Consider the following 13931-nt stretch of genomic DNA (forward strand, 5'->3'; position numbering starts at 1 on the left):
TCGTGTATTGACCGGGCAGTGCCCAGCTCCTGTAGTGACCGGGCAGTGCCCGGCTCCAGCAGTGACCGGGCAGTGTCCGGCTCCAGCAGTGACCGGGCAGTGCCCGGCTCCTGCAGTGACCGGGCAGTGCCACTAGGGGGACAAGGACGTGCTCATTATAATTGGTGTGGGTGCTGTGCCACCTGCTGTTGGTGACCCAGTACTGTAACTGAATCACAATTGGGCCCCGGCTGTTCAGTGGGTCGTTTGCTCTTTTTATATAAAAGATGTAGATTCTACACTGATGTCACATCGAGATGTTCAGCAACTCAAGGGGGTGCCTCCTTCCCAGGGGCACTTTTTATTGGAGATAAGATTCCTCAGGAATTGTCCCCTTGGATTGGAAAATTGCCAAAGTCACTCCATTATTGGGAGGAGAGATAATGAGAGACATTAATCGACTGGAATCTGTTGTCAGGGGCAGTGACTGAGCTCTTGGATAAAGATGGAGCCAGCATGGATTGTAAAGGATAAGTCATGTTTAACAAACCCAGTTAAATTTGTTGAGGTCACTAACGGGGTCGATGAGGGAATATCCATGGATGTTATTTATGTGGAATTCCAGGAGGCATTCGATAGCGTTCCACATAAGAGACTAGTCACAAAAATGAGAAATATCTGGAATTTGAGGCAACCTATTGATGAGGGTAGAGAATTGGTTAGGAGACAGGGTGGGGATAATGGGTCTGTACTCAAATTGGCAGGATGTGACCAGTGGTGTCCCCCAGGGATCTGTACTGGGGGCCTCAGCTTTTCACTCTATTTATAACGGACTTGGATGAAGGAATAGAGAGCTGTATATCCAAGTTTGCTGATGACACTAAGTGAGGTGACACAATAATTAGTGTAGACGGGAGCAGAACGTTTCAAAGGGACATTGATAGATTAAGTGAGTGGGCAAAACTGTGGCAGGTGGAGTTCACCATGGGGGGAGGGTGAGGTCACCCACTTTACACCCAAGAAAGATCAGAGTATTTTCAAAATGGGGAGAAGCTCGGAACTGTGGAGGAGCAGAGAGATTGAGGGGTCCAAGTACAGAAATCACTAAAAGCTAGTGAACAGGTACAAAAATAATTTAGCAGGCTAAAGGAATGTTGGTCTTTATCTCAAGAAGGCTGGATGTTATGCTACAGTTATATAAAGCTCTGGTCAGTTCTGGGCAGCGAACCTCAGGAAGGATATATCGGTCTTGGAGGGGGTGCAGCACAGATTCACCAGAATGATACTGTCCATGGCAGTATTGGTAGGAGTGACCACCGCACAGTCCTCGTGGAGACGAAGTCCCGTCTTCGCACTGAGGACACCATCCAACGTGTTGTGTGGCACTACCACCGTGCTAAATGGGATAGATTCAGAACAGATCTAGCAGCTCAAAACTGGGCATCCATGAGGCGCTGTGGGCCATCAGCAGCAGCAGAATTGTATTCCAGCACAATCTGTAACCTCATGGCCCGGCATATTCCTCATTCTACCATTACCAACAAGCCAGGGGATCAACCCTGGTTCAATGAGGAGTGTAGAAGAGCATGCCAGGAGCAGCACCAGGCGTACCTAAAAATGAGGTGCCAACCTGGTGAAGCTACAACTCAGGACTACATGCATGCTAAACAGCGGAAGCAACATGCTATAGACAGAGCTAAGTGATTCCACAACCAACGGATCAGATCAAAGCTCTGCAGTCCTGCCACATCCAGTCGTGAATGGTGGTGGACAATTAAACAACTAACGGGAGGAGGAGGCTCTGTAAACATCCCCATCCTCAATGATGGCGGAGTCCAGCACGTGAGTGCAAAAGACAAGGCTGAAGCGTTTGCAACCATCTTCAGCCAGAAGTGCCGAGTGGATGATCCATCTCGGCCTCCTCCCGATATCCTCACCATCACAGAAGCCAGACTTCAGCCAATTCGATTCACTCCACGTGAGAACAAGAAACGGCTGAGTGCACTGGATACAGCAAAGGCTATGGGCCCACACAACATCCCAGCTGTAGTGCTGAAGACTTGTGCTCCAGAACTAGCCACGCCTCTAACCAATCTGTTCCAGTACAGCTACAACACTGGCATCTACCCGACAATGTGGAAAATTGCCCAGGTATGTCCTGTCCACAAAAAGCAGGACAAATCCAATCCGGCCAATTACCGCCCCATCAGTCTACTCTCAATCATCAGCAAAGTGTCATCGACAGTGCTATCAAGCGGCACTTACTCGCCAATAACCTGCTCACCGATGCTCAGTTTGGGTTCTGCCAGGACCACTCGGCTCCAGACCTCATTACAGCCTTGGTCCAAACATGGACAAAAGAGCTGAATTCCAGAGGTGAGGTGAGAGTGACTGCCCTTGACATCAAGGCAGCATTTGACTGAGTGTGGCACCAAGGAGCCCGAGTAAAATTGAAGTCAATGGGAATTAGGGGGAAAACTCTCCAGTGGCTGGAGTCATACCGAGGACAAAGGAAGATTGTAGTGGTTGTTAGAGGCCAATCATCTCAGCCCCAGGACATTGCTGCAGGAGTTCCTCAGTGCAGTGTCCTAGGCCCAACCATATTCAGCTGCTTCATCAATGACCTTCCCTCCATCATAAGGTCAGAAATGAGGATGTTCGCTGATGATTGCACAGTGTTCAGTTCCATTCGCAACCCCTCAGATAATGAAGCAGTCCGAGCCCGCATGCAGCAACACCTGGACAACATCCAGGCTTGGGCTGATATTTGGCAAGTAACATTCGCTCCAGACAAGGACCATCTCCAACAAGAGAGCATCTAACCACCTCCCCATGACATTCAACGGCATTACCATCGCTGAATCCCCCACCGTCAACATCCTGGGGATCATCATTGACCAGAAGCTTAACTGGACCAGCCATATAAATACTGTGGCTACAAGAGCAGGTCAGAGGCTGGGTATTCTGTGGCGAGTGACTCACCTTGTGACTCTCCAGGGCATTGCCACCATGTACAAGGCACAAGTCAGGAGTGTGATGGAATACTCTCCACTTGCCTGGATGAGTGCAGCTCCAACAACACTCAAGAAGCTCGACACCATCCAGGACAAAGCAGCCCGCTTAATTGGCACCCCATCCACCACCCTAAACATTCACGCCCTTCACCACCGACGCACAGTGGCTGCAGTGTGCACCATCCACAGGATGCACTGCAGCAACTCGCCAAGGCTTCTTCGACAGCACCTCCCGAACCTGCGACCTCTACCACCTGGAAGGACATGGGCAGCAGGCACATGGGAACAACACCACCTGCACGTTCCCCTCCAAGTCACACACCATCCCGACTTGGAAATATATCGGCCGTTCCTTCATCATCGCTGGGTCAAAATCCAGGAACTCCCTTCCTAATAGCACTGTGGGAGAACCGTCACCACACGGACTGCAGCGGTTCAAGAAGGCGGCTCACCACCACCTTCTCAAGGGCAATAAATGCCGGCCTTGCCAGCGATGCCCATGTCTCATGAACAAATAAAATGTTAAATTATGAGTACAGGCAACATTGACAAGGCTTTTATCCCCTTGTGCATAGAAGTTTAAGGGGTGATCTTGTCAAGACATTTAAAGGATTTGATGGGGTAGATATTGATTAAAAGTAGAGGCAGGCCGTTCAGGGGTGATGTCAGGAAGCACTTCTTCACACAAAGGGGAGTGGAAATCTGGAACTCTCCCAAAAGCTGGTGAAGGGGATTAATTGATAATTTCAAAACTGATCAATAGGCGTATGAAGAGAACCAAGGTGGGTCGATGGGGTTAAGAGATTAGCCATGATCTAATTAAATGATAGAATATGATCCTATGACAAGACCAGCAAATTAACACAAACCAATGTTTAAAATGCTCCCAATCACTAAGAACTTGGCACAGTTCAGTGGGACTCAATATCCCCACGGTGAGACGATCAGGGAGCCTGTAGTCAGGCTGGTCAAACTCACACCACAGATACTCAAGACCAGGAGAACCCCTCAAGACCAATAAACATTTCATTAACAATGAACGTGGAACATTTGTATAGCTAGTTATTACACTAGTTTTCAGTCAGTAACCAAATGAAATTCACTACAATGAGATTTGTTCCTCATTCAATCACTTTATTGATTATTTGATAACTGGCACTTATTGTCTGTCTCCAGCCCACACAACATCCAGTGACAAATGAGCAACCAGCCATTAGAAGATACAAGTAGTCACTGCTTTATTGGTCATTTGATAACTAGTTGAACTGTGTTTGCTTGTGTTTCCTGTACAGGAACAAGGCGATCAAAGAAGCAGAGATCAGAGAGACAGCGCTCACAGTCAGGGCCAAAATCAGGACCACCTCAGACTCCACACCTAAAAAGCAACAAGAAACCAATGGTTAGAGAAGGAAATACTGAGGGGAAAATGGAAACTAGCAGTCGGCCAACTCACCACCTGGAGACCTCTCCTGCATCCTTTGCTCAACCTCATTAAGGGGCTCAGTTGCCAGGTCTGTCACATCAGGATCCAGAATGACCAGGGGTCCAAGTGAGGCCTCACCCTCCCACTTCAATTCAGCATCACTCTCTGCAATATCAAACATTCCAGTTAGAGAGGGTAAAGGGGGACCTCCAACATAGAGAGGATCAATGTCCTACCAGGTCCAGATACAAGATCCCTCCTTCCTCTGGAATCAAATCGGAATTCCCTCGTGACACTGCAGTTGTCCAGATGACAACAGGCACATACATCATTGGTCGATTCTTCCAATGGGGTCCAGCTAAACCAGAGAATCAGTTTATCAACCAGGTTGTGCATCACTTCACACAACACATCCCCGTGGGAGAAAGGGAACTTACACATTCTGCATCTTGTGGAAAGTACAAGCTTTGTTCATGGAATCTCTCCGATCCACTGCAGCAACTTTCAGGTGACAGGTGATGAAAATCTGAGGGACACATTCAATACAAGTTGTTATTCAGTGACTCCCCTCCCAACATGGGGAACCCAATGATCGGCTTCCTCTTACCAGGGAACGGTCATCTCCAAAGAAACGGAACGCATCCAGGTCAAACTGGAGTTTGTCCAGCTCACGTTCATCTCTGGGCAACACAAAGGTTGAAAAGGAGTCCTCGGCTTTGCTGTCCAGGAGGCAACTGAAGAGTCAAAAAAAAAGGGCCATGAAGTGAATCAAGTGAAGCCATTGAGAGGAGAGCAGCTGGAGAAAGCAGAGAGCTCCTTACCCATTGTAGTCAATGATGTTGTATCTTGGGGTGGAATCCTTGTCTGGGCTCAATGTAGCTGCACAGCTGTCAATGTAGAGCTTCAGGGGCATGTGGTTGGTCATTGAAACAGAGGCCTCAATGTGAATGAGGTCACCCAGGTAGTAGACAGTCGAGGTGCGCTCTGTAAGCCAATCATCTGATGAACAAGAGTTGGAGTCAGTGGGTGTAACTCCCATTGGACAACGACAGGAAAGTCCTCCCCGTCCACCCATCACATACCATTCATTAGACGCAGTGAGAATGACAGAAGCCCTTCTCCAGACTTGGTCGAGCTGAATGGGATCCAGGTGGGCTTGATGGGGTTACTGCTCACATTGCCCTTCCTGGAAAGGACAGTGGACTCATTTTAGGATAAGTTCAGAGAACTACAGCAGCTGTAGATCAGATTTGCGACAGAGTAAAGATTCTTACCTCAAATAGTGGCACTGGATGGGAATGACAGCTCCATTCGTTCTCACAATGACTGATCCACCAGCATTTGGGGTGTGGTTCAGGTGGGTGGTGTAGACCAGGAAATCTCCAGCCATCTGAAAGACATCAGGTGAAGGAATGAAGAGCTGGTCTCATTGGACAAAAGCTATTTCTGGTCATTTTCCTGCCCTGTTAAGCAGCAGTTTGAGGGGTTTCAGTTGCTCCCCAATGACACATAATTGAAGCAGCTCCACCATTGAGTGAAGTTGCCTGGAGCAGCCTCTGTTACTCTGCTCAGTCCACCTTCTATTACAGGGGACTTCAGGCCTGCAGTCAGAAACCCTGAAATGATTTGGCTCGGCCAGGTTAGATGAGAATTCTACCCTATATAGAATAGAGCTTCCACCGTAAGGGGCTTCAATTGACCCCTGGGATGGAGCACTAAACACAACATCACTTTTAAACCTCATCTGTGTCCGTGGAATCACGGAGGGGGTCGGCAGGTCTAAGAACCAAAAGTGGAGTTCCCCTTTAATACATTGTAGCCCAATTATCCCACTAGTTTAGTCTTTCAAGAGAAGTCCCAACAGGTTCGACAACACTGAACATCCATTGACCTGAAGTTGAGGCAACAGACCAGAATATCCATGAGAAGGAAAAGGATAAATCTACAGAGGCACAAAAGGAAGGACTTGTTTGGGGAAATGTAGGTGAAGGTGCAAGGCCAATAGAATTGAAAATCAAAGTTAGAGAATAGGAAAGACCAGTTAAAGAAAGTTGTAGAGTCTTGGAGACAAATTAGAATCTTTTAAAGATAAAAGAAAAGAGACATGTTAACAAAGTAGTTTCACACAGGGCGATAGTTAACATTGCAAGAACCTGTACAGGGATTGGAGGAAGAGTTCAGGGATCTCCTCAAACTAAGTGGCTGGAGTTTCACCCGATGTTCATGAGTTCAGAGTGAGGAGTAATCTACACAGGGAAATTGGAGCAAGAGTTGAGGAATCACATTACCTGCAATCTGCTGCCACATTCATGGAGCCCATAGTCAAAGAGGACAGTGTGGTTCTGAGAGTAGATCCCAGTTGGCCGACAACCTGCTGTCCCCAGGGTCAGGTCAGCAGCTTTAATCAGGTGCCTGGTTCTAAATAAATCCATGTCTACCCTCACCAGGAGGTTCTGCTCTCCACACTGCACCATCACAGTCTGCAGTGGGGACAGACTTCTCCCCTCAGACAGGCTGAAATGGGAACCAAAGGGAGGGGCAGGAGTGGCCTTCTCAATGTTCCATGGGAAGTCCCTGTTTCTAAACCGCTGCCAAGTATCAGAGCAACAAACAGCTCCGACCAAAACCAACAGAGAAACCAAACCCTTCACTAGTTGCCCCATAATACAAACTATTACAGCTCAACTGGGAACTGAAGGGAGTCACTGATCCCTTTTATACACAGCCTGTAGTCAGTCACCTGACACCAATTGGATAAACGACCAATAGACTAATCTCATGACATCTTCCAACAATCTCACTCATTGGTTGGTCTCGCAAAAGATGTTCACACGGAGAGACTGGGTTAGTGATTGGGAGATGATCCAATGGAATTAGTCCAGGTTGCAGACAATCTGGGTCTCCTCTTCTTGTGTAACCATCATAAAACCCCCCCGAACAACCAATCTCAACTAAAGTGCCCCCTTCTGAGAGGGGCACAAACGATAATCACCCAAATCATAAAAAAACAAAGGAAACTTATCAAATTCAATCATAATACTGAACGATAGGGGCTCCGGTCCCTTTCGGTGCCCACCGGTCACGGAAAGCCTCGAGCGTACCGGCAAACACCGCGTGCTCCCTCTCCAGGGGTCACCCGGGCGCGGAGAACGCCGCAGAAGAGAGGCAGACAGTCGGAGAGACCGTCCCCCCACGGGCCGCGTCCAACCTGGACCTGTGGATGGTCACCTTGGCCAGGCCCAGGAGCAGGCCCACGAGGAGATCCTTCGACCTGCCCGCCCCCCCCTTCCTCACTGGGTGGCCCCAATCCAGAGACTTGAGCACATTATCCAGGCCGACACCCCCAGTGCCCGTACTGAGGGAGTGCTGCACTGTCGGAGGGGCCGCCTTTCCGTTGAGATGTTAAATGGAGGCCCCTCTCAGGTGGACATTAAAGATCCCACGCCCTCTATTTCGAAGAAGAGAGAGGAGTTCTCCCCGTGTCCTGGCCAATATTTATCCCTCAACCATCATCACTAAAACAGATGATCTGGTCATTATTTCATTGCTGTTTGTGGGATCTTGCTGTGCGCAAATTGGCTGCTGTGTTTTCCACATTACAACAGTGACTGCACTTCAAAATGTACTTCATTGGCTGTAAAACGCTTTGGGACGTCCTGTAGTTCGATCAAGTGACTGCTCCTCCTGTGCGATCGGAGACAGCAAGTGTCAGAAGGCTTGTCCCAGTCTGTATATCACCCCAAACCCCACCCTTAGTGTTTTGTTAAGTGTGGTCACTGTTGTAATGTAGGAAACGCAGCACCCAATTTGCGCACAGCAAGATCCCACAAACAGCAATGTGATAAATGACCAGATAATCTGGACACCAGGGAGAACTCCCCCGCTCTCCTTCAAAATAGTGTCTGCAGGGGGTCTTGCTATGAGAAAATACAATGTGGATTGGTTCACATAAAAAATAGGAGAAGGAGTAGGCCATTCGGCCCAGATAACAGCTTCTATAATTCTGCGTATGTGTTGGAAGGCTGGAGAAGGCAGGTTATAAATGCACAGCCATCGTTTGTATGTTGTGCTCGAGACTTTGTGCAAACTCTCAGTAAACCCGGGTGAGACTGTCAGACTTTTCCTTTGTTGTCCCGGCGTCTCTCTGCATTCACAGTAATAAGTTAATATTCACAAGAGTTTGCATACAGGGGACAGTGACCGGGCAGTGCCCGGCTCCTGCGGTGACCGGGCAGTGCCCGGCTCCTGCCGTGACCGGGCAGTGCCCGGCTCCTGTAGTGACCGGGCAGTGCCCGGCTCCTGTAGTGACCGGGCAGTGCCCAGCTCCTGTGGTGACCGGGCAGTCCCACTAGGGGGACAAGGACGTGCTCATTATAATTGGTGTGGGTGCTGTGCCACCTGCTGTTGGAGACCCAGTACTGTAACTGAATCACAATTGGGCCCCGTCTGTTTCGTGGGTCGTTTGCTCTTTTTATATAAAAGATGTAGATTCCACACTGATGTCACATCGAGATGTTTAGCAACTCAAGGGGATGCCTCCTTCGCAGGGGCACTTTTTATTGGAGATACGATTCCTCAGGAATTGTCCCCTTGGATTGGAAAATTGCCAATGTCAATCCATTATTGGGAGGAGAGATAATGAGAGACATTAATCGACTGGAATCTGTTGTCAGGGGCAGTGACTGAGCACTTGGATAAAGATGGAGCCAGCATGGATTGTAAAGGATAAGTCATGTTTAACAAACCCAGTTAAATTTGTTGAGGTCACTAACGGGGTCGATGAGGGAATATCCATGGATGTTATTTATGTGGAATTCCAGGAGGCATTCGATAGCGTTCCACATAAGAGACTAGTCACAAAAATGAGAAATATCTGGAATTGGAGGCAACCTATTGATGAGGGTAGAGAATTGGTTAGGAGACAGGGTGGGGATAATGGGTCCGTACTCAAATTGGCAGGATGTGACCAGTGGTGACCCCCAGGGATCTGTACTGGGGGCCTCAGCTTTTCACTCTATTTATAACGGACTTGGATGAAGGAATAGAGAGCTGTATGTCCAAGTTTGCTGATGACACTAAGTGAGGTGACACAATAATTAGTGTAGACGGGAGCAGAAAGTTTCAAAGGGACATTGATAGATTAAGTGAGTGGGCAAAACCGTGGCAGGTGGAGTTCACCATGGGGGGAGGGTGAGGTCACCCACTTTACACCCAAGAAAGATCAGAGTATTTTCAAAATGGTGAGAAGCTCGGAACTGTGGAGGAGCAGAGAGATTGAGGGGTCCCTGTACAGGAATCACTAAAAGCTAGTGGACAGGTACCAAAAATAATTTAGCAGGCTAAAGGAATGTTGGTCTTTATCTCAAGAGGGATGGAAGTTATGCTACAGTTATATAAAGCTCTGGTCAGACCCCATTTAAATACTGCGTTCAGTTCTGGGTAGCGAAGCTCAGGAAGGATACTGGAGCTAAAAGGGTTAAGTTATGAGGACAGGTTGCACAAACTAGGCTTGTATTCCCTTGTCTGCAGAAGGTAAAGGGGTGATTTAATTGAGATGTTTAAGATGATTGAAGGATTTGATGGGGATGAGAGAGAGAAACTATTCAGACTGGTCAGGAGAGTCCGGAACAAAGGCGCATAACCTTAAAATTAGAACTAGGAAGCACTTCACACAAAGGGGAGTGGAAATCTCGAATTTTCTCCCAAAAGCTGGTGAAGGGGATTAATTGAGAATTTCAAAACTGAACAATGGGTGTGTGTTAGGTAAGGGTATTGAGGGTTTATGGAACCAAGGTGGGTCGATGGGGGTTGACAGATTAGCCATGATCTAATTGAATGGTAGAACATGATCCTATGACAAGACCAGCAAATTAACATCAATTTACAAAATGCTCCCAATCACTGAGAACTTGGCACAGTTCAGTGGGACTCAACATCCCCACGGTCAGAGGATCAGGGAGACGACAGTCAGGCTGGTCAAACTCACACCACAGATACTCAAGACCAGGAGAACCCCTCAAGACCAATAAACATTTCATTAACAATGAACATGGAACATTTGTATAGCTAGTTATTACACTAGTCTTCAGTCAGTAACCAAATCAAATTCACTGCAATGAGATTTGTTCCTCATTCAATCACTTTATTGATTATTTGATAACTGGCACTTATTGTCTGTCTCCAGCCCACACAACATCCAGTGACAAATGAGCAACCAGCCATTAGAAGATACAAGTAGTCACTGCTTTATTGGTCATTTGATAACGAGTTGGACTGGGTTTGCTTGTGTTTCCTGTACAGGAACAAGGCGATCAAAGAAGCAGAGATCAGAGAGACAGCGGTCACAGTCAGGGCCAAGATCAGGACCACCTCAGACTCCACACCTAAAAAGCAACAAGAAACCAATGGTTAGAGAAGGAAATACTGAGGGGAAAATGGAAACGAGCAGTCGGCCAACTCACCACCTGGAGACCTCTCCTGCATCCTTTGCTCAACCTCATTCAGGGGCTCAGTTGCCAGGTCTGTCACATCAGGATCCAGAATGACCAGGGGTCCAAGTGAGGCCTCACCCTCCCACTTCAATTCAGCATCACTCTCTGCAATATCAAACATTCCAGTTAGAGGGGGTAAAGGGGGACCTCCAACATAGAGAGGATCAATGTCCTACCAGGTCCAGATACAAGATCCCTCCTTCCTCTGGAATCAAATCGGAATTCCCTCGTGACACCGCAGTTGCCCAGATGACAACAGGCACATATGTCATTGGTCGATTCTTCCAATGGGATCCAGCTAAACCAGAGAATCAGTTTATCAACCAGGTTGTGCATCACTTCACACAACACATCCCCGTGGGAGAAAGGGAACTTACACATTCTGCATCTTGTGGAAAGTACAAGCTTTGTTCATGGAATCTCTCCGATCCACTGCAGCAACTTTCAGGTGACAGGTGATGAAAATCTGAGGGACACATTCAATACAAGTTGTTATTCAGTGACTCCCCTCCCAACATGGGGAACCCAATGATTGGCTTCCTCTTACCAAGGAACGGTCATCTCCAAAGAAACGGAACGCATCCAGGTCAAACTGGAGTTTGTCCAGCTCACGTTCATCTCTGGGCAACACAAAGGTTGAAAAGGAGTCCTCGGCTTTGCTGTCCAGGAGGCAACTGAAGATTAAAAAAAAGGGCCATGAAGTGAATCAAGTGAAGCCATTGAGAGGAGAGCAGCTGGAGAAAGCAGAGAGCTCCTTACCCATGGTAGTCAATGATGTTGTATCTTGGGGTGGAATCCTTGTCTGGGCTCAATGTAGCTGCACAGCTGTCAATGTAGAGCTTCAGGGGCATGTGGTTGGTCATTGAAACAGAGGCCTCAATGTGAATGAGGTCACCCAGGTAGTAGACAGTCGAGGTGCGCTCTGTAAGCCAATCATCTGATGAACAAGAGTTGGAGTCAGTGGGTGTAACTCCCATTGGACAACGACAGGAAAGCCCTCCCCGTCCACCCATCACATACCATTCATTAGACGCAGTGAGAATGACAGAAGCCCTTCTCCAGACTTGGTCGAGCTGAAGGGGATCCAAGTGGGCTTGATGGGGTTACTGCTCACATTGCCCTTCCTGGAAAGGACAGTGGACTCATTTTAGGACAAGTTCAGAGCACTACAGCAGCAGATGATCAGATTTGCAACAGAGTAAAGATTCTTACCTCAAATAGTGGCACTGGATGGGAATGACAGCTCCATTAGTTCTCACAATGACTGATCCACCAGCATTTGGGGTGTGGTTCAGGTGGGTGGTGTAGACCAGGAAATCTCCAGCCATCTGAAAGACATCAGGTGAAGGAATGAAGAGCTGGTCTCATTGGACAAAAGCTATTTCTGGTCATTTTCCTGCCCTGTTAAGCAGCAGTTTGAGGTGTTTCAGTTGCTCCCCAATGACACATGATTGAAGCAGCTCCACCATTGAGCAAAGTTGCCTGGAGCAGCCTCTGTTACTCTGCTCAGTCCACCTTCTATTACAGGGGACTTCAGGCCTGCAGTCAGAAACCCTGAAATGATTTGGCTCGGCCAGGTTAGATGAGAATTCTACCCTATATAGAATAGAGCTTCCACCGTAAGGGGCTTCAGTTGACCCCTGGGATGGAGCACCAAACACAACATCACTTTTAAACCTCATCTGTGTCCGTGGAATCATGGAGGGCGTCGGCAGGTCTAAGAACCAAAAGTGGAGTTCCCTTTAATACATTGTAGACCAATTATCCCACTAGTTTAGTCTTTCAAGAGAAGTCCCAACAGGTTCGACAACACTGAACATCCATTGACCTGAAGTTGAGGCAACAGACCAGAATATCCATGAGAAGGAAAAGGATAAATCTGCAGAGGAACAAAAGGAAGGACTTGTTTGGGGAAATGTAGGTGAAGGTGCAAGGCCAATAGAATTGAAAATCAAAGTTAGAGAATGGGAAAGACTGGTTAAAGAAAGTTGTAGAGTCTTGGAGACAAATTAGAATCTTTTAAAAATAAAAGATAAGAGACATGTCAACAAAGTAGTTTCACACAGGGTGATAGTTAACATGTCAAGAACCTGTACAGGGATTGGAGGAAGAGTTCAGGGATCTCCTCAAACTAAGTGGCTGGAGTTTCACCCAATGTGAATGAGTTCAGAGTGAGGAGTAATCTACACAGGGAAATTGGAGCAAGAGTTGAGGAATCACATTACCTGCAATCTGCTGCCACATTCATGGAGCCCATAGTCAAAGAGGACGGTGTGGTTCTGAGAGTAGATCCCAGTTGGCCGACAACCTGCTGTCCCCAGGGTCAGGTCAGCAGCTTTAATCAGGTGCCTGGTTCTAAATAAATCCATGTCTACCCTCACCAGCAGGTTCTGCTCTCCACACTGCACCATCACAGTCTGCAGTGGGGACAGACTTCTCCCCTCAGACAGGCTGAAATGGGAACCAAAGGGAGGGGCAGGAGTGGCCTTCTCAATGTTCCATGGGAAGTCCCTGTTTCTAAACCGCTGCCAAGTATCAGAGCAACAAACAGCTCCGACCAAAACCAACAGAGAAACCAAACCCTTCACTAGTTGCCCCATAATACAAACTATTACAGCTCAACTGGGAACTGAAGGGAGTCACTGATCCCTTTTATACACAGCCTGTAGTCAGTCACCTGACACCAATTGGATAAACGACCAATAGACTAATCTCATGACATCTTCCAACAATCTCACTCATTGGTTGGTCTCGCAAAAGATCTTCACACGGAGAGACTGGGTTAGTGATTGGGAGATGATCCAATGGAATTAGTCCAGGTTGCAGACAATCTGGGTCTCCTCTTCTTGTGTAACCATCATAAAAACCCCCCGAACAACCAATCTCAACTAAAGTGCCCCCTCCTGAGAGGGGCTCAAACGATAATCACCCAAATCATAAAAAAACAAAGGAAACTTATCAAATTCAATCATAATACTGAACGATAGGCGCTCCGGTCCCTGCGGTGCCCACCGGCCGCGGAAA

The 13931-nt window shown here is 47.7% G+C and overlaps 2 protein-coding genes across 2 annotated transcripts; both read right to left on the reverse strand.

Moving 5' to 3' along the window:
• Positions 1-3820: 3820 nt before the first annotated feature.
• LOC137302411 (zona pellucida sperm-binding protein 3-like) lies at positions 3821-7105 on the reverse strand. Its single transcript, XM_067972059.1, has 9 exons — positions 6705-7105; positions 5691-5806; positions 5499-5602; positions 5238-5415; positions 5024-5150; positions 4854-4942; positions 4653-4774; positions 4447-4581; positions 3821-4368 (listed from the first exon to the last, which is right to left on the reverse strand). The coding sequence occupies exons 1-9, from the start codon at positions 7077-7079 to the stop codon at positions 4250-4252; spliced, it is 1365 nt and encodes a 454-aa protein (XP_067828160.1). The 5' UTR covers positions 7080-7105; the 3' UTR covers positions 3821-4249.
• Positions 7106-10537: 3432 nt separating this feature from the next.
• On the reverse strand, positions 10538-13533 carry LOC137302165 (zona pellucida sperm-binding protein 3-like). The gene is made up of 9 exons (XM_067971830.1): positions 13133-13533; positions 12120-12235; positions 11928-12031; positions 11667-11844; positions 11455-11581; positions 11285-11373; positions 11084-11205; positions 10878-11012; positions 10538-10799 (listed from the first exon to the last, which is right to left on the reverse strand). Exons 1-9 carry the CDS (start codon positions 13505-13507, stop codon positions 10663-10665), a joined length of 1383 nt encoding a protein of 460 aa, XP_067827931.1. The 5' UTR covers positions 13508-13533; the 3' UTR covers positions 10538-10662.
• Between the last annotated feature and the right edge of the window lie 398 nt (positions 13534-13931).

Source organism: Heptranchias perlo, chromosome 35, assembly GCF_035084215.1.
Source record: "Heptranchias perlo isolate sHepPer1 chromosome 35, sHepPer1.hap1, whole genome shotgun sequence".
Classification (NCBI taxonomy): Eukaryota; Metazoa; Chordata; class Chondrichthyes; order Hexanchiformes; family Hexanchidae; genus Heptranchias; species Heptranchias perlo.